This window comes from Passer domesticus, chromosome 4 (genome assembly GCF_036417665.1).
Source record: "Passer domesticus isolate bPasDom1 chromosome 4, bPasDom1.hap1, whole genome shotgun sequence".
NCBI classification, from domain to species: Eukaryota; Metazoa; Chordata; class Aves; order Passeriformes; family Passeridae; genus Passer; species Passer domesticus.
In genome coordinates, this window is record NC_087477.1 from 37,380,589 (window position 1) to 37,406,307 (window position 25,719).

Below are 25,719 nucleotides of genomic sequence, written 5' to 3' on the forward strand. Positions count from 1 at the left end.
TCTAATGCCAGCAGTTACTCCCCAGTCAGTCATTCACCTCCTACACCTACCTGGACATGGAAGGGTCGACTGAGAGTGAGGATGGATAGGGCTGCCTGAATCCACTCGAGATGGGATATACAGGCTGACCTTGCCTGAGGTCACAGAAGAAAGGAACCCATCAATCATATGATATGGTACTCAATGGTTAGTCTAGAGTTACAAGCTCTTGATGGGAACTCAGTACTAGTCACAAATAAATACTAAGAGCTAACCCTTTCAAGAGTTCTGCTAATGAAACTAATGAATACTTAAATGCTTTGAACTTTCTCCCTTGCTATTGAAAGATTCCCAATCTAAGTTTCCACTGGGAGGGAAAGCAAAACAGCCTTCCTCCCCCAAGGCACACATACTCAGGCACACTTCTCTATCTCTATCCCTCTCTCACCTAGTTTTAGAAGCACTGGAATCAGATTTGTTAAACAAGCTCTTAGGAAAAAAGCATCTTATTCCGAATAGTTCTACTGTAGATCAGAGTGAGAACACCAGTTGGTGAATTATTAAGCTAAAAAGCCTTTTGAACGGTTTTATTAATTCTTTGAAAACTTGGAACTCTCTCCATTAGCATATGCTATAGTAAGGTACAAGTGGACAGCTTTTCTAAGTAGAAACTGATTCCATAAAAAAACCACAACCCAACCACATAAAAGCCCACAGTGACACCAGCCTATCTTACTACTTAAAGATCAAACTTTGCAATCCAGTAAGAGAAGCTTGTGTGAAGTTTTTGCCTCCTTTGCACTCCCATATATACAGAATATTTTGCCACCAGTCCATCATTTGAGGTCTTTAATTTTTACCATCATTACTTGATGACTACAATGAGCACCCTGAAGTAGCATGCGATGGCAATGTGAGCAAGGACCAGCCCAAACACCTCTACCAGCCAGAGGGACACCACACACATCAATCCTATTCAAACAGTTGCTTATTGACTGGTCAGTCAGCTCTCAGATGAGAAAAATGCAACCTGGCCTTGGTTCAGGACACAGATTTCACTCTTGGAGCATATTACTGGAAATGAACGGTGCTCAAAGGGAAGAGGAAATGAAAAAAAAAAAAAAAGTTGAAGGAAATCTCAACAGTGCTACCTCACAGCAGGGAGCCACAGCATAAGGGACAGCTGAGTATGTCCTGCTGTTGGTGAGTGCTGCTGAACACATCCCTGAGCCTTGAAAGGTTGGATCTTGTCTCTCCTCTTCTCTTTTCCCCTCTTCCCTCCCCCCAGTTTCTGCTCTGAGAAACCATTCACAAGAAATAATTGACCACATCTGGAAAATGCATGCTAGCAACTGCCTGGTGGCAGTAGAAGTGAGGAGTCAGCTAAGCAGCAAAATGCAGAAGGGGGTGGGGGGAAAAGATAAAAAAAATAGATTGTCAGATAATTCCATATTTTATTTTGATATCTACTAATTATTTGTTCCAAAAAGGCATGTGGCCTTTCCTGAAAGATATGCCAGCTTTACAACATTTCACCATCTTCTGCTCTTTACTTTCTCTGCCTATTGTCGTCTGGATCATGTTTCCCTCCCATGGAGACATTAAAAAAATAAAAAAAATCTGCATCCCTCATTGCATGGGCACAGACTAGTCACAATACAGATTCTAAAGCACTGAAATTGTGGCTGAGTTGCCCTATTCCCTGCTCCAAGAGAATCAAAGGCAAGTACGTATCTACCCCAAGCAGATATGAAGCACCCTGCCAAATATATTCCTCAGAAAATACCACATTTCCTCCAAAAGAAAAATGACACCCTGAGTGGCAGCAAGAGATCATGAGAGTGCTAGTATTAGCAAGAGCAGCAAGATCTCCCAGGGACAGAGGCTTCTCTCCATACAGAAACTGTAAAAAGCAGCAGGCTACAAAAGTTTGTTCTCCATTTGGGGCAATTTCAAAATTTTCCTCCCCCACCCCCCACACTTCAAAGTTCTTTCTTACCTCCCCTCTCCTCAGTAATTGCAATTTTGTTTATTAAAATTTACATTTAATTACTTGAGACTGTGTCCTGCTATCTTTCCAAAAGCTACGAGCCACAAATCTGCACCATAAGAAACATACAGACTTCAAAGTGAAATCTACACACTTCAATTCCTGTACGTGTTCAAAAAACACATTCATTTAATTTCAAAGATCGACTGTTTTTTCATCTTTTCAACTAAAATAAAGCAGCAATTTCTTACTGGAATGACATTATTATTATTTTGTAATTGCTGCAATTGATTCAACAATAGTGAATGGTGTGAACATGCACCTGTCTGAAAAGAAGCTAAAAAGTCTTACCAGCCAAGAGGTGGTGTTATCTGTCCAACCCCCCCTGGAGACAAGGGATAGAAGGTAGGGAGATCAGGAGCTGGAGGATGCCTGGACATGCCTGTTAAAAAGCACAGAAAAATGAGTGATTTCCTCTCAAAATACTCCATATATGACCTACAGTTCCCAGCTGATACTACAGTGGAACTAGTGCTGTAGATAAGGAATAACCACCTTCTTGGGTAGTGTTAAAAGCAAAGAGTTCCACAGCCACCTGTAAAACAATTTGTGCACGATACTGCAATTCAAAGAGAGATACCAGAAAAAACAACAGGGAAGGAGGAAATAAATGTATGGGTAAGGACCTGTGCAAGTTTAGATCTCCTGTGAAGTGCATTAGGTGCTGCTGTCCTCTCAATGGTCTCACCAAGCCCAACAGGATCCTGAGGACCTCTTCTAAAACATCATGAAACAAGGGGAAAATAAAGCATTGTCAAAGAGGCAGCACAGCAGAGCTATTAGATTAGGTAAATTGCTACTTTTATATTTTCATGGGTCCCCTTATGGATTCACAGATTTTGGAAACTTGCTACCACAGAGGATCAGTGGTTAATTAAGAATCATTTTCAGGCCTGTAATGGTCACACTTGATATGATTCATTTGGCTTCCAATTGTCACTCCAGTTCCAACTAAGCTCTTCATCAAGTTGACTCCTGTGGGCTCCAAGGTCAATCTGTTTTGCAATGGCAGTATTTCATGGAAAAATAAGAGTCCCATCAGGAATGATCCATCAGCTCACATTCCCCAGAACACAGAGTCCTACAACTGCAAGAATCACCTCAAGATTAAAGCTAATCCTTATCCCAAAAGGGTCTGTGGTCTCCATTCTTCACCTAAACCTTGTGCCCCCAGGAGACATGGAATTACAGTTGCAGAGGCCACAAAGACATTGGTTTATTTAAATGTGTTTGGGGAAGAGGGGGTGAAGCAGAAGGAATTGTTAAGTCTACTTCACAGCTAAATCAGCTGCTTTAAAAGGGTATTAAATATTTATGTGGTGACACTCCAAAAGTCCAAGACTGAGCGTGTGCTATCTTGAGACTTAGTTTACAGACTGATGTTACTGATTTATTCCTCTGCCAGTTTGTACTTAAATCTTCTGAATTTAATTACAAGATTTGAAGAATATCTGTCAGGACCATGTACAGGAAAGCACAGAAAATAATACCAGTGGTGTCATTGTCTCAAAAAACCTGAATTTTCAGACTTGGAACCACACCCTAAGTGAGGATCCAATTTCTGGCCAGCTGTCTTTTCAAAGGTGTATAACAGCTGGTAGCTGACAGGAAAGGAAACACTTTACATATCCCAGGGCTTTTACATGAGAGGAAGCATTCTTTCCGAGTGGCTAAAAGAAAAGAAAACCAAACAAGGTGTAAAAGAAGCCCAGAGTCTCATCTCTCACATCTCTGATGATGACTGATGCTCCTGGAAGTGATGACATGACCTTGCCCCAGCCAGACCAGGTTTGGCACAAAGAGCTGGGCCACTCCTTCCCCAGAATCTGCAGTTCTGACCCATGAAGACAACACTGCTCTCTCTTAACTAATGCACAGTTGTTATTGCTAATCCAAAACTTCTGGCCCCTTATGGAGGGCTACCATCACCTAGCACCCTCAGGAGCACACAGAGCTACCACATGGCCAGTGCCCTCCAAAGCAAGTTCTCTTGAGAGGGTTAAGAAAAAAATAAAAATAAAATTAAAAAAATAAAGAAATTACTGCCTTTAGGAAGGCGGTGCTGTGTGTCCATCCCAAAGTGCCCTGGGTGCGAGAGGCAGTGCTGAGGGCGAGCTGTGGACCCCCTTGTTGGAGGATTTTGGTGGGAGGAGGGCACCAGGGCTAGGGCGCCAGGGCAGTGCCTTGTTCCAGACCCACAGTGGGAGGCGAGGACAGAAACAATGGTTGGAGGCGTTTGGCAGAGGACCTGAGGGAAAAAAAAAATCCTCTCTTTGCAGCAACTGCATGGGCTACTTCACTGCGGCTGCTCCCACACGCCGGTGGCGCCGAAACAGGGAGTACGGACGGAAAGACCACACACATCAAGGAGACCATCCCAGACAAAACCAGTAGTCTCCAGCCTGCATTATCCACATCATCCATCTCCATCTCTGCCAGACACTGAGCAAAGGGATCAAGAGCCTGTTCAGGAACTCCAGAGGGCAATGAGCTTTGTGCCTCCTGGCAGAGGCCCTCCGCAGGCTTGCACTCGTGACTGGTGGGATGATGGACAGGGGAGAGGGTAGAGAAGAAGCAGAAGAGAGGATGTGCAGCAGAAACAAGAAACCAACAAACCAGATGTTGTTCAGTTGGAGTCTGCTGTACAGGAATACAAAAATAAACTGGGGTAAAGGCAAAAAGATGGGGCACAGAAGGGCAAACTCAGCATGCAGTAAGCAGAAACCTCTTAAGCTCACAAACTGCAGCAGTGGGTTGTGCCCCAGCTGTCACAGCCAGCTTCTGCAAGAGGTGGAAATCCCATTCTCTTATCGCATGGCACCCCTGGGATTTCAAGGAATGAGTGTGAATATCCTTCTCCTGGGCACTGATGCAAAGGAGGAAGACAAATGAGGACAGGAGGTCTCCATTTGCTTCTTCCAAGTTGAAAACGATATTGTATGCGTATTTACAGGCCAGGCTTTCCAGGCAGAGTGCTTTTTGTATTCCCCCTCCCTAGAAAAAAACAAAACCTAACCAACAAACAGCAAAAACCACACAGAGCCACCAGGCCAAAGCATTTTCTGGATGTAGCCCATGTTATTATCTCCATAGCACAGCCAAAATAAAACCTAGGCATTCAGGGAAAGACAGGACAAAAAAAGTCTCTCTCCCTGAACAATGATGACTAAAAGCCTCTTCAGATAAATGGGACAACTGTGCATATGGATGTGTGCCCAGGTAAAGCAGAGCTTCAGGATTTTGTCAAAAATGGGTGCCACAGCGCGTGGTGGAACACACGAGCACAGAGAGAGGCAGGGAGAGGCACCCTCCAGGACCAGTCGTGGCACTGACAGGCTTCCTGCCCATGCAGAGATATCCAGACTACAGTGCATGCCTTTGTAAAGCCTCTGCTCTCTCTCCTTCCCTCCTCACCAGCAGCTCTCCCATGCAGGCTTTTTCTGCTGAGGTTCTTACCAAACCCTGGCTCAGCCCCATGATGGCCATGGCCAGTCCTCCCCCTGCACCTCCCCAACTTCCACCACATCCCTCCCCAGCTCCTGCAACCCATTGCAAGCAAGCACACCCTTCCCAGGAATCCCTTGTGTTCTCCTGGGTACTGGGCAGCAGCACTTGGCACAGGCTGGGATTGACACTTTGGAGACTGTCTGCTCTTCCCTGGGGCCTGCAGACTGACCCTGAGCAGGGCTGGTCTGACATTTCCAGATGTGGATCTAGGAGGCTTTTGTGTTTGCCTTAAGGGGTCCTAGAGAAAACAGAGAAAACTGACATGCATGACTCGGACATCTAAAAAGATGCTTTCTGCAGAATGCAGCCAGCACAAGAAGGTTAAAAACTGTCAGATTTGTAAAGCTTTTACTTGCACAGGCTCAAAACTATTTTTATGGGCTATGCTTTGATTATGCTAACTGACATATACAAGAATATGGACAGCCAGAATACAAGGACACAAAATAAAGTGAAAGAAAAGCTTTCAATAGCACCACTACTGAAGCACTTGTCCCCTGTTTTCGAGGTGAGGGATGGTTGCCCCTTCTGTATTTGCATGCTGCGAGCCTTGGGCACCACAGGAGATGGTGAAGACTGGCTGCTGTTTACTGAGATTTTGAAAGACTTTGATGAGAAAAGCAAGCCCAAATTATCACATTAGAAGGAACATAAAAATTTAAGTAGCCAAGTTAAGCATCAGCATCACGGCAGAACTACCATCTCTGAAAGTGGGCATATGCACCTCTAAAACACTACAGATTGGTAATATTGGCTCTGTCAGCAGCACAAAGGGCAGCAGGGCCACCCTGCATCCCCGCCGTGCTGGGAAAGGATGGGCTCACCTTGTTTGGAGCTGACGTCGGAGGGGACGTGAGACGGGTGTGACCCCGGGGAAAAGTGCTCATCGCTGTAGGTGATAAGAGGGGTGAGGGGGTGAACCGCATGAGAAGGCTGTACCACGGGCACCTTGTTGGACTGCAAGAGAAGAACAAAGATTAAATTGTGTTAGCCAGGTGAGGCTTCTGTTTTGAGAAAAAACCAAACCACCCAACATTTCCAAAATGCTATTTTTAAATATTTGCATTACTGAAGCGGGGGAAACAGATGGACAGACATGACATTGGGGCTAGTGGATGGAAAGCAGGTTTGCTGCCAGAATCGGCATCCTCAAACCACTGGCACCCGAAGAGGGATGCAGATATTGAGGAAATGCGGGGAAATGGGTGGAGGCTGGGAGCAGGAAGAAAGGCATTTGGGAGACATTGAGACAGGGCTGCGGAAATGGCAAATGGAGAGCTGCAGGGCAGCAGGAGCAACGTGCCGGGCAGGCAGGCACTGTGCACCAAGGGCTGTGACCCAGGACAGCAGAGTCAGCAGCAGCGCTGGAGAAACCCTTTGGTTACAGGAACAGCATTTAAAAAAAGAAAGCTTAAAGTACAGGTTTGCCGTATCTCCAGCCTTAAAAGCTTCATCAACCTCCCTCTTCCTCCCCACTGCTCTTCCTGCATGGCCTGCCATCACCAGAGGAACAGCAAGTTCCCTTGCAGTTTTACAAACTCTGGTTGAAAACTCTTGTGTGTCTACTGGGTAACTAAAGGGTCACCCTCAGAAGGCTGATTTCATACATGAGCTGTTGGCCGTGGCTTCTCAAGGGGGTCATTTAGAGGGGAGACCTGCTGAGCACATGGGACAGCTGGGAGACCTCTGACTCTATCAAGGAGAACTCAAAGTGCTACAAACACCCACAAGGTCCTGAAATGGGTGCCATAAGGTGATGTCCTTGCAGGGCAAGATGCACACTTCCCACCAGCACTTCCCAGAGTACAGAGGCAAAGGGGAGGAGGCAGGCAGAATGACAGAAGGATGGTGTCCAAAATTACCCCCTAAGATCAAGACTGCAAGACAACAGAACTCCTCAATTCCAATGAAATCCTGCATTATTAATGCTGCTTGAAACTCAAGTTGCTCTTTCCACCATGGGACGAGCCACAGTGATGATGCCAGCATGCAACAGGCACTCCTCATTTGTGTCCTGCCACACTAACTTGGCCCCTTAGCACAAAAAAATATGAAACAAATAGGTTTTTAACAACCCCCGCCCCCCCAAAAAATAAAGCTATCCTTCAGACAGACACGCTGACAGCAAGGACAGCCTGTCAAACATACGGAATTGAAAAAGAAAAATAATTTGAAAGAGACAAATTAAATTAATTTTCATTGAGTTCACTATTGAAATTCTGGCACAAAGCAGATGTTAAGACATAGCTCCATTCACAAGTCCATGATTTTTCTGGACTTCTGGTAAAAGAGAGGTTATTAAATGGACAACTCAATTTATTGTTAAGGCCGGTAGGAGTGAAGGAAAGGGGAGCAAACAGGAACCAGTGCAGCATTTTCTGCTTTCCCTGTTTCCAGAGCACCACCTTAAGGAACTTGCATTAGCAGGCAGTATCTTCTTAATGTCTGACCTATCCCTCCAGTCATATAGCTCAGAATCTGGTGCCATGAATTTTTGCTAAATTATGCTATCCTTGCTCTCCTCTTAATTTTACGGTTTTCAACACAGATTTGCTTTCCTGTGGGAAAGAGATAAGAACCTGAGGATTTTAATTTAAGCTTCGGCCTTGTCTTATATTTTGCAAGATGGAGAGAGAAAGCAGCGCTAGTAGGTGTTTTAAAGCCAACAAGCATTAGGTCCATTTTTGTGACCAAATAATAAAAGCAATATGAATTCTCAATAATATCTATGAGTTGAGTTGTAAAGAGGATAGCTCAAACTGCTATTCATCTTCCCCATCCGCATAAATTCCACAAAAAACAGATGCCAACAAATTTCAGATGATTTACAAATCAGGCCTCAGTCTTTAGCTACGAGACTCATGGGCCAGCCCACCATTCAGCCATTACTTTATCAACAATAAACTGTATATTATGAATAAAGATAAGCAATAGATGTATTTAGGTCACACACACACACAGCTGCTAATCAGCATTAATTTCTCAAAATTTAGTAATTAACATTTTGTATTGTACTGGATGTAATTGTCATGCACGCCCCTGGTATCAGGGTTCCTTGCTTTCAGAAATCACCCATTTATACTTGGAGCATGCCAATCCCTGTACCCCCTCGCTCTCCAGCATCCTGCAGATTTTATTTTATTTTCTAATTCTCGGCACCTTATCCCCTAAGCCCATGGCAGCGGCTTTCAACGGGAGGAGGAACCGTGAGAAGTCGGGAGAAAAGCAAACCGCTTGTCAGCGGGCTTAAAATTAACATATAAACGGGCCATATCTCCATTAAGAGCATTTGGGGGTCTGCAGAGCCAGAAATTGGGAGGAAAAAAAAGTAACAATAAAAAATAGCAATAATGCAAAGCTTCCCAGCCTGTCTGCCCCACACTGCTTTGGGAAGACCCGGGGATTTCTGGCAGCTAAATCCTGCAGGTCGCCCCAGCAAGACAGCAGACAGGGGCTCACTGGGCACAGGCTGAGCCTCCCCTTTTCCTCTGGTCCCACTGAGATGGCCACAGTGATCGACAGCAGGAGGACACACAGGGTGACACATGCACGATGAAACCAGGAGGAGAAAGGCCTGGTGACATATTTTCCAAAAGCCCTACGGACTTGAACTGGTTCTGCCACGGCACCTGCCCTAGAAGACAACCTAGATGGGTTATCTGAGCCTTCCTCACAGAGAGGGTTCAGAGCAGGAGACCAAGCCCTCATATGCAGGCACATGGATGCCCCTCTTGCCACCCTCTCAACCCTCCCACCCCCTGCTCCAGTAAGGGATTGGCCCCAGGCACCCCATCCAGTCCCATGGACACTGCCCTGCACCATTTACCCTGGGGACACCTGGACTGGGGATGTTGCCAAAGCCCCTTCCACCATCTACTCCTCCCAGTGGGCACTAGTGCTTTCCAGGGCTGGGAACCATGGCCAAATCCTGCCTCACACTGAGGTACAAAGCTGTGCTGATGAGACTGCTTCTACTGCTTCCCAGTCCTTACCCACTGGCTTTCTCCTCCCATAAACATGGCATCCCTACTACATTTGTCTCCCCAAATCCTCCAAAGACAATGCATACAGCTGCAGAAACACTTGAGAGGCTGACAGAGATCCAATCTTGGCCAACATGACCTCCATGCAGGGGGAACTCCATTCCCCATGGCTTGCTGAGCACCTGCTGACCAAGCCCACAACCAGCTCTCCCTGGCACACTGGTGACATTTATATCTAATTCAGGCACGGTCCATAGAGTGTCTTCTCAGCACAGCCTGAAAATCTGCAAAACCCAATCGGTCCACACGCCTTCAATGAGACAATTACATAATTACACACTGTCCTACGTGAGATTCTTCGGTATTTCAGTACAGAAATTATACTTCATCCACCCACCAAAACATAGCATTTTGGTGCAAGTAGGTACTCAAGCAGATTCTAAAACCACAATAAAGTGAATAAGGATTAAATTTCCCTTCCTATTCTCATTTCCAAGACAATCTGTAGAAGCTGAACATTAGTTGAAGCTGTCCCTAGCACAGCTTTGATACCACATAAATGATGTATTACCACACCAGTGAAGTTCCATTCTCTGTGCCTAAGGCTCTTCACATGACCTGGAAAGTAAAGGAAGTGGGACATACAGCACAGCACAAGATACGCGATTTGGAAAAAGTAAATTACTAAAAATGAGCACCTGTTGTTTACAACTTCAAGACCTCCTGTTATGTTTTAGGACACCTTATCATGCGTGTGTTATCTGTTACAAACACAAAAGGCTACTGGCAAAGGGATAGCCTATTTCTGTTGGCCTAGGGACACACAGCTGTGCCCCATAGCACTCAGCTCAAAGAACACTCCTGAGCGACTCAGCCTCGCTGGTCTCCGTCTCAGAAACCACACGGCCACCAGGGCTCAAGTTCCAGAGCACAGTCTTGCAGCACAGACCACACCAGTATCCTTTGGGAACTGGCCTCTTTGCAGCCCTCCCTGGAGCACTTTTCCTCATCAGCTTGGCTTTCCCAGTTGGTATCTTTTATTTCTCCCAAGCATGTGCTCTCAGGCTGAACTGAGGCAGTGCAGGCAGGGGACAGTCCCCTGAAGGACATCAACTGTACTGGAAACAGCAGGAGCCAAATTATTTGGCCAGTTAGGGCTAAGATGAAACTGCTATTCAGTTTTATGACTGACCTGAAATGAAACCCCAAAATCCCAAGTACAATGGTGGTGGGCAAAGGGTAAGAGCTTGCAGGGAAGAGGGCCCTGACCCAGCAGTCGGCATTATCCCAGCAGGAGCTTTGCTATGCACTGGACATCTGTTTAAAGCTATTGCTGTGTTAAAGTAACTCAGGAACAGGTCAGGACAACAGTAAACACTTCCCTTGCAAACAGCAATCACAGTCTGCAAGTGGTAAAGCTTGAACTTACTCAGGCATCTTGGCCAGGGCAAGGAGCAGAGTGAGAAATCCCCTGGCTGCAACACTGGCACAGCTGCTGCCACATGGTTGGGTGACCCCTGTGAGTGCCCTGCACTGGCAGTGCTGCACCTGCACTCACAGAGCCACTCACCATTTCAGACATGTGCCTGCCCTCTCATCCGAGGAGCACACTGTGACACAGTTCAGATTATCTCTGGTGAGTTCATGGTGAAACGCTGCGGCACAAATTCAGTCTGAACCCACTAAGTTTTCCCTCATTTTTGAAAAGCTTCTGAAGAAAAGCAAGACTCCAGAAAAAAAATGAACCTCAAGCCCTCTCCAAGCAACCAGCTAATGCTTCACTGAAGGCCCACACCTGTAAGGTATCTTATATGCAACAAGTGTGCAAAAACTATAAAAAGCCTGAGACAGCCACGGCAAAAATGCCTGTAGGTCAGCGCTGGGCGAGGCGGGCAGCTGGGAGCTCCTGCTGGAGCTGGGGCCACCATTTGTTCCAGCTGCTGCACAGAGAAAGATATTAAATTAATGACCCTTCAAAGGACACGCATCTACAAAGGAGGTGGCAGGCAGGCAGGGAGCTTTGCAGAGAAGCATGAGGCAAGCAAGCCTCTGCACACAGGACCCGAGCGTCCCTCGGCAACATCCAAAGAGGTGCTGGGTTGGTTTTTGTTTTTCCTCTTTTCTTTAAACATGAAGTCGCTTCTAAAAAGCCAAAAAAAAGGCCCCAGCCTGTCCACTCTTCCTCTCCTGTCAGAAAGTTATGCATTGGTTACAGATACTAGCAGATGGTCTTCTCAATTAAGACTAAAATAAGTCAACTAAAAAAAAAAAACCAAACCAACTGAAGGATGAATAAATGCAAGCATTCCCTTTCATTCCTGAAAGAGGGAGTCATATTGAAGACACAATTTCAAATTTTGACAGCAAGCATTAAGTTTGTTAAGTTTAGGGGGAAAACACAACAGATAGCTCCTCAAAAAAAAACCCCATCACCAAAACGTCTCCAAACCTTCCACTACTGTTATAGCAGTACTTCAAAATAAAAGGACTAAATGGTCCTGTTATTGTGGGAGAATTTGAGGCTACCTTGATCTAAAGAGACAAGAAAAATTCATCCCATTTTTAGCCTATTTTCATTTCTGGAGCCCCAAAATCATCCTTAGGCTGAAGGTTTCAACAACCCAGAAGACAGCAGTTTCAGCTGTCCTCTCAAAATACCAACAGCGCTTTAATGGCTAAACTAACTCTGTATTTATGCCTTTGCTGACTTAGCTGCTGCAATAAAAATGCAAGATCAGGAAGAATGTCATTTTGGAGCAATGTCAAAACCAGGCCCACATCTGGGTTCATCATGGACAGGCTTCAGCAAAGGAGCACCAGTAGTGGAAAAGGAAGAGGTAACAGCAATGTGTTTTGGCCAAAACTAGTTACCAGTAGAAGAAACAAGCTCATCAGCACCAGCAGTAATAGCAATCACAATTTGCCACCTCCCTGGGAGCAATTGTACAATCCCATTTCATAGACAACTTCGCAAAGATGCAGCAAGGTCAATATATAGAGAGCTCAGGTTACTCCCCTGTCCTAAACCATTGTTTAGAGAAAAGAGTTTTATGTCCAAAGCCAGCTTCTTTCGAAGCTCTTGACAGCAGAGATAATTTTATGCCTAATTTTCAAAACCTTCTCCAACCCTTGGACAGTGCAGTCGGGAAAATGCCAGAATGGCTATGGTGGGAGTGGCTTGCAGCATTACTTTTAGCCTCACCTGAAGCTAAAAGGAACAGGGATAGGAAAGCACACCCACAGGAACACACTGCTCACAGGAAACAGGGGCTTAGGAATACTGTGATTTATGAAAGACAAATAAAAAAGGTGCAGTCTTTTAACCCTGCTTCACAACTGGGCAGCAGGAGGCCATTTATCTCACTGACCTTTCATGCTTACCAACAGCAGGGGGGACACCCCAGGGACTCGCCATTTTAAGGAGGTGCAGTGAAATGCTGCATTGATGCTGATGTGAAACTTTCAGCTTCTCAACTGCTAACACATACTCAGAACAAAACTAAAATTAAAACCACACATTTCAGGGGGCAGACTGGTGGCTTGACGAGGTCAGAAAAAAAGTCCTCCTTTCCCTCATGTACTGTATTCAACTGATGGGTTTTTTTTAAGTGAACTAAGTTGCGCTTAGTGCTGGGAGTCAGGAAAGGGCAGAACAAGAAAGTTACTCTAAGTCAGTTATTGAAAGTTTCCCCATCTCCCAAGGACACACTGCATTATGAAACCAGAGCCAGACCATGCCAGGAGCCCTTAGAAGTTGGAGAGCAGTTGCCAGTACATCATCAGCAGGTAAATGAGGCACCCAGGATGCGTGCTAGAGCTTCCCATGATTATTTGGGAGCAGGAAAAGTTTATGACCTTTTTCCAGTTGCTCACACCACTTTCCTTTCTGCAAAGCCCAGGAGCAAGTGGCTGTGCCTGCAATGCATGGAAAGGCAGCTTCATGGCCAAAAGGACCATGCCACGGTCCACAGGCACAAAGATCAGCACCTGAACCAAAGGGGTGTCATGGCTGAAAGAGCAGGAAGCATACAAGGACAGGCAAGAGGAACTGGAGAAAACTGCTCTGCCTGAAGCCCAAAGGGCTGGTGTGCAATAAAAAATTCAGTGCAACAGCCAGGGGAGCATTGCAAAGGAAAGCGTAAATGGGATTTGACAAAGCCTAGAATAAGTATCTAGCTGGATGGATTATAATCAGTCACTAAATTCAGGTTAATTGCAACATTAGTGAGAAACCACCACTATTGGCTTGTCTACATTTTTGTCTTTTTCCAACTTTTTCACCTCTCCCTCCCCTTCAATCTTGGAAATTAATATAGCACTATAGCACAACTGTGATTTTTTTTTTTTTTGGCTGAAAAGTTGTAATAAGCATTTGAGTTCCCTCAAGACAGCTTTAAAAACACGGGTGTTGAATATCTGACAGAAACATGCTTTATTTCAAGTGTTCATTAAGCACTGCCATTAAGTAAGTGATTAAAGCACACCCAGTATTAAAATAGCTTGATTAGAAATCCCCTGCTATCTCCATTTTCTTCTCTCCCATGACTTCTTAATTTGTTTGTTCTTGCCTGCTCAGGAAGGCTGTCAGAAGACCTGGAGTGCTGGTGAACCATGTGGGGAGCCAGGCAGGTCGTGTAAGGCTCTGATCAGGGGAGGACAAGCCCACGTCAATTTCTGCACTGAGAGTTCACATATACAGAGATTACACCCAGTTTTACACAGCCCATTGGTTTTGGAAATATCACTGATAGGGCATTTAATTAGCAGAAAAGCCACATGCTCACAGAAAAGACTTTCCCTGTTACCATATTTTGCAATGACTTCTTTTACTCTCTAAACTCAGCAATGAGTTCATTAGATAGAGATCAGCTGCCAGCAAACACTCCACAATTTGACAGACAATGCTTGTTTTAAGCTCAGATTTCTGCAGGTCCTTTAACTTCGGCCATCCTGAACAGCTCATCTTTTTCCTGATGTAAAGATGAGCCCCACACCCAAAAAGCAGGACCCCTCATCATCACACACTCAACCCCAGGAGTCTCTTAGGACCCCCAAAAACCTGGTAAATAGGACTGCTGCCACTACAAATGCTCTGGATGGTGACACAGCCCACAGGCCTTTACCCTGCACAGCATCCCTTCTTTAGCATAGTGCATCCTTGTCACATACAAGCAATCCCATCAGCTGAAAGGTGTTTTCCCCATTGTTTCCTGACCTGTCCAGAACACTTTCAGTTTGTTACTGGCTAAAGAGAAGAGAGGCCCAGTAATGTTTTAGCACCCAAGTTTGAGCCCCTGGGTTAAAGAGTTCTGGCTTATTGCTTGCTTGGACAATAAGGACAATTGTCCTAAGCCACCAGAGGAAGCCCACTGGACATCAGAGGAGCCAGTGTCCAGAGCCCAGCAGCTTGCCAGGGGGGAACAATGGAATGTGACCAGGGACCCCCAGGGGTTCTGAGTGGGGGGAAGGGGACTGGAGTCTATCCTGGTATCACCTCTTGGGCCATCTTCAGCTCTTTCCTGGGGACAAAGCTGCTCTGGTTTCTGTCACCAGAGCTGTCTGCTGAGTTAAGACAAAGACATGAGCTTATTTTGCTTGCCTCAGAGTTATCAGGATCCCTGCTCACAACAACTTTGGCATTTTCTCTGGCGTACTCAGACCCACAAGATCATGTGCTTCTCTCACAGGCAGAGGGATGTGCTTCTGTCCAATGTTCAGACCTTGGAAATGGCTCAGGCAAGTAAAACTCCATCTACCTCATAAGCACACAAGTGTTGTGTGAAAGCAGGTTGTCTGACAACAACCTCTGAAGCCCAGCGTTTCTGTTCTGGCAGACAACGTGCGTCACAGGATGGGATGACTTTTCCTCATTGGCCTCCTCAAGTCCCACAGGATACAGACCCAGGCTCCTGGGGGGAACCAAGAAAGAAATCCATCCTGCACCCTGGTGACAGGAAGATGCCTTTCGGCACTGCACACACAGTGGATCAAAAGTGCTTGAAATAGGACCTCTCTTAAATGTATTTATATTAAGTCTACGTTACAGCCTATCCACCACCATATGTCATAACAAAGACTATCAGAGGCCCAGAAAACTGAGAAATGGGTCAACTTCTCTCTGAGCTGCAGTTTTCAAGGTGCACTGAATAAGGATGTTCTCGATGAAGAAAATGCAAGAGTATGACATGTATTGGGAAAACATCTTAGCTCTGTCACATAGGAGGTAACGACATGGGCTCGACACGTGTCCAAACACCTGGCACACCTTTACATTTTCAAAATCTCTGTCTACCATGGCTAAGTCTGCAACTTAGAGGTTGACCAGGCAGCATCTTCTCACTTCTAGCAAAGCAGAGATCACACTGGGCTGGTCAAGCTACCCAACATGACTGATGTTTTTGGAAGTGCTCTTGCCTCATCTGCCCTCTAAAAAACCGGGGACAAAAAGAAAAAAAATATAGGAACGGATGTGATGATAAAGGAGTGATGAATTTGATGACATCAGTGAATCCTTTCAGCTGGCCTTTGCTTCTGGCAAGCCCTCTTCCCCATCACACTGATGCTGCTTGAAGACTCCTGCAGGGAAACCAGTGCTGAGGCCAAACCCCCTCTGGCTCCAAAGTGGCTGCCATGATTAGCCATGAGGTGAGGAGACCCTGCTGCTGGTATTTTAGCTCCTCCAGAGGGGTTTCCTGGCAGCAGAGGAGCAGACCTGAGCCCAGCATGAAGTGCAGTGCTGCAGCTGGGGCTGCATGCATGGCATTAGGGGTGGTGGGGGCAGGCAGGGCGGGTGGGGTGGATGCAGGGGTTGCTCAGCACATGTCCTCGGAGGGGACATTTTCTCCAAATTCGAAGCTCTCAGGCATCACTGACCCTGCGTACGCACTGTAAAAAGTTTTCAAGTAACTTCCTTGAGTCCGGCTAAACCGTATTAACAGATTTATCCAATAACATGCAAATTCAGGTTTTAATGAAAAGTCTTTAAGTCCCAGCTCTAAGTGATTTGGACTTTTCTGCTAATGGCATCGGCTAATGACCAAAGATTTAATGCATCAAGTCTTAGCATACATCAGTGCAAACAATATAACCATTTAATGGAGGCAAAAAGTCATCTCATTAGACATCCATCACTGGATGTGGGCAAGATGGTCCAAAGGCTTAAAATAAAATATTCATTTTTAAACTAAAAAAAAAAAAAAAATCCCTAAAAATGTACAAATGATTAGGCCAAAAGTAGCAGTCTGCTAAAGCTTCACTGGGATTGAAAATGCAAACTGCAACGTTTATCTGGAGGTAAAACGCATTTGCAAGTACTTAATTTCAGCAGCACTGTTCCACAGAAGACAAAACCAATTTTAACAGGAATTAAAGCAATAGGACCCTCCAGAAACAGGATGTCTCTTAGACAGGTTATTTGAACCATCAGTAGAAGGTCACAACAGGAATTATTTCTCTACCACATTGTGCAAGATGATTTCAGTACAAACAAAAGTGTTGAAAAGCTACTAACTTAATTTTATAGATCATTCCCACGAGGGTTTGTCACATCAATGAGACACAAAAACATGCCCTAAAATTACATTTTTATGTAGCTAAAAATACAAAAATCACAGCACACAGCTAAGGACAAGCAACGAATGACCTGAACAAGGCATAGGCTCAAAGAAGCAGGGCTGGAAACACTTTTTTTGGCCCAAACCATTGATGCCAAATGTTTCACTTGGACTCTTGAAATAAGGAGGAGCAATAAACCTACCACATAACACAGCTGGATGCTGAGATACTGACACAGAAATCTAAATGCTCATTATTTTTAGTCTTGTTTGCCAAATGGCATCTTAGAACACATAAAATAATCCTGATGCCTCCCAGCCATGGGCTGACGCTGGGAGATGACTCATGTAAGGGGAGGACTGTAATTATAAGGGACCTGTGCAAGCTGCCTGTTTGCAGGTGGAGTAGAAAAAGGACATCCAGGTAAGATAGAACACCCCACTTTTGTGCTGTGTGCATCTCTCCGAGGGCAGCTTAGGAAATGTTTTTCTTCCATTCCCCAAAAAGCAGATGGCAACCTCACAACAAGCCCTGCCTCCAGACACAGAGGGAAACCAACAAAGGAGCCCTGAAGAGATGCTCCTACATCAGCTTTGGAGATCACTTGTGACCCAAGGAGTCCTCAGGACCCTAAGCAAAGCTGTGTCAGGGGAGGCTTAGGTTGGATACCAAGAAAAGGTTTTTCACCCAGAGGGTGGTTGGGCACTGGAACAGGCTCCCCAGAGAAGTGCTCACAGCATCAGCCTGACAAGAGTTCAAGAAGCATTTAGACACAAACTCAGACATGTGGTGTGACTCTTGGGGTGTCCTGTGCAGGGCCAGGACTTGGGCTTTGATATCCTTGTGGGTCCCTTCCAAGTGTGGATATTCTATGATTCTAAGGAAATGCATCTTTCCCTGTGTTGGTGGCATTGGCTCTCCTCCAACTCTTCACTAGCCCTGCTCACCACCCATCCTTGCCTCTGCTCCATGGCCCTGTAGTCACCCCTGGGAAGCTTCCTGGGCCTCCTGGCCCCGCTTGGCTCATTTACAGCACAGCACCCTCAGGCTCCCCAAAACCTTCAGCTTTCAGGCCTTACCCATGCAGGTGCATGGCTGTCCTGGGCACTGACCTGAAGACACTCTGGTGACTGCGGTGGCAGCCCATGAGATGGGGGAGACAGGAAGAAACGTGGGGCTCACCTACTCCCTCTTCCCACCCCACTCATTCTGGTCTGTTACCACTAAGCTTCTTCACCCACTTGGCCACAGGGCTTAAAAAGGGTTGCTGGTATGCACAAGACACGTGATGCCTTTTAAATCCTGCACAGGATATTTCTGCCTGGTGCTAGACTTGATATTTTTTTAATTCAAGAGCTGCCTTTAAAATTTAAAAATCAGTCTTAAAAACAAAAACACATACCCAGCCCTAAGTTTTGTGCAGCAGGCACCTATGTCCTCATAAAAACCCTGGGCTGTGCTTTATAACATGGGTAGAAGTCTAAACATCGTAAAAAGAGAGCCTAAATTGCCAGATTGCCCAAGCATCCAGTAAATCACCCTTCCAGATGGGCTTAGAACTGCACACAGAGCCCCACTAGTAGTAATGGGTCACCCTGCAATTATATTTCAATCCTACTAAACTCAAACAACATTATATGAGAGTTATGCTTGACTGCATTAAAGAGGCACTTCCAAAGTTTACCATCACCCTGTCATTACCAACAGTTTGATTTTTCCTTCAATTAGTCTTCCTCTGTGCAATTAACCCCCCCCTCAAAGCATGGCAGAGGCAGAGATGGACAATTTCTTATCATAACTACATCCCTCCTTGGTTCTTTTCACTGCAATAAAGTCTGTGCTTGGGAGAAACACAGCATGTTAGAGTCTGCAAAACACCACTAAACAATTTATCAGGCAAAAAAATAGCTCCTGCCAGGAGAGCTTGGGGAAGCACTCAGCTCCTCACCCCCCTCCACTGCTGACAGGGCAAATGGTCAAGAGTGCCACAGATGCCCCAATGCAACTTTAATCCTTTTCTCTTTTGGTGTGAACACACAAGGGATCTGCAGGAGACCTGCCCATCCTACAGAGGCTGTTGTGGGGCAGCAAACCCTGGAGCTGCTGCTGTGTCCAGTCTGGTCTGGCACTGGGGCTGGGCAAACTCTGCCAGCAATGCTCCCACCCAGCAACCCCTCCAGCTGCCACCCCAGCCAGCAACATGGCCAAGGTTGGCAACCACATACTGGAGACAATTTTTTATTTGGGTTTTTTTCCCTCTGCTCCTTCCTGCTCTCTCTGGCTTTCCCCTGCTCCTATCAGAAAAGGCAGACTCCTTCCCCACTGCTGTCATTTCAGAGGCAAGGACCAGACCCTCACCTCTCCCCTGCACAGGGAGCAGACTTTTTAGCTGGATGATCTGAGGATCATCTGGCAGTCAGGCAGGAGACACAGGCACTCCTGCTGCAGGCCCCATAGATGCTGCACACAGACATTTTGAGTTTGCTCGAGAGGCCTCATGTCCACCAGCCACACAGTTTGCCATGTTTACCTGCAGATGAGGCAAATTTTTACTGCCCCCTTTTTCAAGAAACAGGCTGGGAGACAGATTAAGGGACATTCATTTAAGCCTTTTAATCAAGGAATCAAGTGCTATGCTCTAAAAAAATAAATTTATTTTCCTATTTGTGACAATAGTACCCTTTCTGATAGGAAAAAAGTTATGGTCCCTCTTTCTTCTATCCTACACCTAGAATAAGGATACCTTAGCCGCATCTGAAACTGAAAATTACCCCAAATTTCAGGCAGTTAACATAATTCCACCACCTCACAGCCAAGACTACTCACACCACGAAACAGGCAGAGTTCCCCTTGCCTTTCTCAGAGTTTCAGCATCCATGCCTGAAGACAAAGATGCCAAATACCCTGTGCCAGCCAAGCAGGCTAAGGACAGTCAGCCTCCAGACAGCCAGGGACAGGACCATGAGCCACGGGGTGAATCTTTGTCACCTGCACTGCAGGGATGTACTTCTCCCATGCCTCTGAACCACGGCACCTCGTGTGTGGAAGCAGAGACAGACAGGATTTGCTCATCTCAAACAGCTCTTCCTTCCACTCGCCCTCCCAAACCTCCCTGTCCACACACAAGCAGCTCGTGGGGGACACCCAGCTCAAAGTGAGAAACTGAATGCCAGTCTATCAAACAGAGTCCATCAAAAGTCTATTAAATCAGTGAGAAAACAATATCCTCCCACTGGAAGACACTGTAGATGATTTCTCATCTGCCCAGGATTTTGGCACTCACCGTTTTTATCAACTGCACAGAGCTAGGAGCTGAGAACATGAGGAGAGCAGCCCCTCGGTGTAGCACAGACAGAGCACAGCTTTTACCAGCATTAACTCTCCCGCTAAGTCAGAGGAAGGAAATGCTGCCTCCCCCACAACATTATTTTTTTTAAAAAACAACCACCTTTCCTCTTCAGAAGGCCCAGGCCAGGTGTTGCAGGCTCTCAACATCAAGCTAAGGCCAGGCTGGCTAATCTGTAGGTTCCCTCGTTAACAAGATAAAGGATTTCAGTTGGGTGGCTGTGGGAGCTGTGGGCTGCAGGAGCGCTGCCGGCAGGCAGCTGAGTGTCACTCCTGGAGGAATGCCTGACCTTTCCCGGGGCTTTGATCATGCTGGCTCGCAGCGTGAGATAACCAGCCCTTTGCAGAATCCGGAGGTAATAAAAAAAGCAGCTTTGAGGCCTCGTGTTTTTGCAGGGAAATACTTACCTGTGTTCCCAGCACACTGCCCAGTCCCCACCACTGTCCTCCCCAGATTTCAGCCACTTTACAGCCAAACCTATTGCTGTCAACTAAGGGAATCATGTAAAGCTTGCAGATGAGAGTTTTCAGCTCTTGTTTAATTTCTCTTAATTGAAGAGGGTACTTGTGCGCTGTTCTTAGGGAGGATACAGAGACTCAAAAAAGAGCAGAGCAACATAAGGTCCCCAATTAGTATGTGATTAAGCTGTAAGTAGGATCATAGGGGGAGAAATTTTGTATCTTATACAAACAAGATAGCAAAAGCGATAGATAAAAGCATGGAAGGGGAATAAAGCTTTATTCCCAGTTCCCCTCTCAACACTCAAGCCATACAGAAAGGAGTGGATTTGTTGAGGGTTTTTTGTTCGCTTGTAATTCTTTTAAAGGTGGCTGTCTTTCTCAGGATAGTTCATGATGGGCAGTTTAAACAAGCCAGTGTAGCACCAGGTTAGTAAGACCTGAAATACTTGGAACACTGGGCTGAATGTGCTGAATCTGTAAGTGATAATTAGATCAGTCTTGAATACTTCCTTTAATGAGTCTACACAAGCATCTCATCCACCCAGTCTGCTTTTGGTTACCAACCTAGAGAAATCTGCATGATCTTCTCAGGCTGGGGTGGTTTTTTGTTTTGTTCTGTTTGGGACATTGCAGCACAGTCTCTGAAGTGGGAGCTACAATTCCTTGATGCTCTCTGCAGGCTGGATAAGAGGCACAGGGCTTGCTCTGCAGCACTCCTCAGCTGCAAGTAGGCTGATGCCAAACCGAGCAGACCTGGATAACTTACCCCTCTGGGGGGGAAAAAGTTGTACTCAGCTACTCTGTCTTCCTCACGGGGTTAACTATGTAGATTTCTGATGCAAATTTTACTTTAGGGCAGGCTTTATGGTATTAAGAGTCTCTTTTTCAGCCTTCTGAAATTTCATATGTATACATGCTAGAGCTCTCTCATCTCTCTTAATTGGGTTTTGTGGAATTTCAAGGCCCGGGGGCCAAGAGGGGAGGGCTGCTGATTAAAGCACGCCATGCAAAAGTGGATGCAGAAGTGTTGCACAGTAACAGGAGGAAAACAATTCCTCTGAGCTACCTGCCCCGATGTGCAAACCCCATCTGCCACTCGGGAGGAACCCCATCTTTTGCCCTGGTCTTCCTGAAGGTGCCAGGATGGCTCCTGCCCCCTGCAATGGGCACTTCAGGAGGATGTTTAGCCCTGCTTCGCTGGATGTGCAAATCGATTTCAGAGGTTTAGAGGCAGCTACATAAACATTTGTTTATTTCACTGGAAATAAACCTGTGTGCCTGTGTCCTCACTGCAGACCTAAATAGGCCTTCTTCCCACAGCCTTAACCATGACTTAGACACTTCAGGACCATTAAGGAGGAATTAAAGGGTATTTAATCTCCCTTTATCCCTTTTCATAACCCAGCACATACATGTATGTCAGAATTTGTTAGGCTGTGATGTCTGAACTGATGAGATGACGTGTCTGTGTGTCCCCACCATGAGAGCACAGAAAACACCCATTCCTGCATTTGGCCAAACTGTATTTCTCCACATACAAGGATTCAATCCAGGAGGCTGCTCGCAGCAGCTAAATACAGATATTCACACACCCATTATAAATGCAGTCTAGTTTCATTTTTAACCCACAGGAGGGTGTGGAGGGAGAAGACATCAAAGCATGGACACAGGCTACCCTGGCATTCTGGATGTGCAATTTTATCTTCCCCTCATTTCCCTCCTCTCCAAACCAGCTGCTACAACTATCATGATGCTTGCCCTCCGGCCAGTAGGCTGGAAAACTGGCTTCCAAGGCAGTCATTAATCTCTCCCCATTGCCCAGCTGGCAGAGGATTTTGCTTAGATGGGAGAAGAGTCAGCCCTGTGCCCTCTGCAGCCGTGCATGCCAGGCACCCGCTGCCCACACCGGCACAGCCTGGCACCGCTCCCCCTGCCAGGCAGAAGGGTCACCACGCGTGGAGTGAGGAGGGTAAAACTGAAGCACAGGCACAGCAGAGCACTGAAAGAGGAACTCTGAATTATATAACCCCTCCTGTCAGCGGTGATGGCGAAAAGAAGCACTGTGCATCTTTGGGGGAAGATGTCTTGGCTCAGAGCTAAGTTTAGAGGCTGACCTGTGGCATAGCAAAAGCAGCGGAGTAGCCCCTACATATGCAAGTTATGCAAGTGAAATGAAGATGCACATAAACCTTTAGCAGGAGAGCACAGCTCAGCAATGCTACGCTTTCCATTCGGCCAGCGGGGTTCAGCCCGTCTGAGGTAAGAGGGCTGGAAATACACAGAGGTGTGTGCTGAGCACCAGCACAGCCAAGCTGAAATGAGAATATAACAGGCTCACAAAGTACCCTGAGCACCACTGCAAGTTTGTCAGGGAGATAAAGTAAGAAGAAGTGTGTTTCATGTGATTATAGCCTGAAACACAGCCATTTTACTGTCCCCCACCATGCCCTGCACTGTCCCAGCAACTTCTGAGGCCATGTCTGACCATCTACTTCGAGTCAAAAATAATCTTTTCAGAGAATACTTCTTTCCTGTGCTGATGGGATGATTCATACCAAACTTGTCATATCCTCTCAGTAATATCACTCATTTGCCATTTTTAGAGGGGAAAAACGGGGCCCATCAAGGCCCCATGAATACACACCTAAACCTGCATTTGATCTGTCAGTAGTACTGTAGGTTTCCCAAAGAAGAAGAAACATGCAGGCAACTTTTTGATCTTCCTTAAAGCACCGCTTATCTCAGCTTTTGTTTGTTTTCTGTTTTTCAGGTGTGGGGTAGTGTCTGATGTGAATGCCACCCACTGCAAGCTATCTAGGCAATGAAACAACCATCATAAACCACCACCAGAACAAAAATAGCAGCACCTTTCTCTCCCCTGCCTCCCCCCACAGGCCACATGCAGGACAGTGCTGACAGCATTTGCAGCTACAAGCACACTGTGCAGATCACAAACTCAGAGGTGCTAAGCATGGGTCTCCTCCATGTATCTTCCAACCACTTGCTAGGGAACCACCAAGTCCTCCTGGATGGCTACCAGGAAAGGCAGCTGCTCATAACAGCTGTGGAGCAGAGAGGGGCAGTCCCCCAAGGCTGCTTGTGGGTTCAAACTCCTGCCTGGCCCAAGGAAAGCTGCCACCTGCAGTACAGCCAGATGAGTGAGCACTTACAGCAACACAGCTCACAACAAGCCCAAGCCACAGTGAGCTGAGCCTTCTCCCACTGCCCAGGCTTTCCTCTTCTCACACCCTCCTCGCTATCCAGAGGGATAGTCCACAGCTAGACACAGGACAGGGTGCAACAGCAACGGTACCAAATCCTGACTTTGAATGGGGAGACTGGCTGAAAGGGATGAGGCTGCAGGTTAAACCAATATTCATCCACACTTGTCGTTCAGTCCCTTTTAACTCCAGAGCAGGCTGGCCAACCACAGCCACACCTGACCTTGGAGGAGAGGTTTCCAAGGAGGAAAGGTTTCCAAGTAGCTGCTATGCTCCTACCAGCTTTGGGAGGGAAGAGAAAGGACAAAACAACCCAGCAGCCAGGTAGAGGAAGCAGCTCTTCGTGAGCAGGAGGCAGCAATCAGCTGCTATACCGCCTGCTCTGCAGCAGGCAGCCGGGTGAGCACGTGGCACACGGGGCCCCTGATGTGCACCACATGAGCTCTCCATCCCCTGCACATCCTTCCTCACTGGGAAAGGACAGAAACCCCCGGGACACCCAGATGTGGGTCTGTTGCTGAAATCCTGCAGGGCTTCTGCTGAAAAAGGCACTTAAAACTCACACTAAAAATAGAGCCTGCACTGATGCTATATTTAGCAGGAGGGTGCATGCTTTCAAAAAAAGGCTGTCGCCCCCTCCAGCAGCAGAGGGAAGGCAGCCAGGCATGCCCCTGGGATGGTCCGGCATTCCAGCCCTGCTGCAGCAGCACGTGCTGACACCCCAGCATGAGTGTGCCTCAGGAGAGCCGCCTTTTCCTTGGAAAGGCGAAGACGGGGTGCAAGAAACCATTTGCAAGGTCACTGGGTATAAAGGTTCCTGTTCCACAGAGGCCAAGTGGGATGCAGGACCCTGGACCTCCCTGGGAGCTGTGCTGCTGGCCAGTCCCACAAATGGATGATTCCTTCCCTGTGCCGGGGTTTTTCGAAGTGCAATAACAGGTATCAGGTTTTCCATAAAGCGCTTACAGATATGTTGCTTCATCCAGGTGCCAGGAGAGCCAGGCATGGCCACTGAAAACTTGTCAGCTAGTGAAAACACAAAACCTGCCACTTTGCCTGTCAAGCCAAGTATCTGACAAAACCCTTGACTGTCTCACAAGTCAAGGGCAAAATGCTCATTCCCTGGCTGGACTACTTAGGCTATGGGGACAGATTCAGAGCTGACCCAACACAGGTACCAGTGTCTGCACTGGCAAGCCCAAAGGGGCAGGTTTGCACTTTCCACATTTTGTGCTGGGTTTCCTCTCCCACAGAGCAAAGCTGTGTGGATGTGCAGCACAAGAGAGGATGCCCCATGGCCCATGCAGATGCTGCATGGGAAAAAGTGGCACCTTCTCCCCTTGACTCGCTGAGACCTGTGGGGTGGCAAGATGTGGCAGGGGGTGTCCCACCTCCAGGGCCCAGGAGGAGCCACTGAAAGCCAAGCTTCTAATTAAGACCACAGCTTTGGTTAATTGAGTCCAATTCACCTGTGACATGAAGAGTCCCAATCCCATCAACAATAATGGAACTGCATCGGCTTACACCAGTAATGACTTCAAATCAGTGGCATAATAAAGCTAATTCAGTACTTTTCCAGGTCCGGCTGATGAGGCTGCCAAGGGAGAGCAGGAGACAG

At 46.7% G+C, this 25,719-nt stretch overlaps 1 protein-coding gene across 8 annotated transcripts in view; it reads right to left on the reverse strand.

Moving 5' to 3' along the window:
• Positions 1–25,719, reverse strand: part of LEF1 (lymphoid enhancer binding factor 1) — a 69,859-nt gene that overhangs the window by 22,262 nt on the left and 21,878 nt on the right. For 6 of the 8 annotated variants that reach the window (XM_064417177.1, XM_064417176.1, XM_064417178.1 and 3 more), the window contains 3 exons: positions 6,361–6,493; positions 2,321–2,411; positions 51–134 (listed from right to left, as the gene is read on the reverse strand). In XM_064417177.1, coding sequence (XP_064273247.1) covers positions 51–134; positions 2,321–2,411; positions 6,361–6,493 — 308 coding nt within the window. The remainder of the gene's footprint in view (positions 1–50; positions 135–2,320; positions 2,412–6,360; positions 6,494–25,719) is intronic. The other 2 variants (XM_064417182.1, XM_064417181.1) reach the window with 1 other exon arrangement.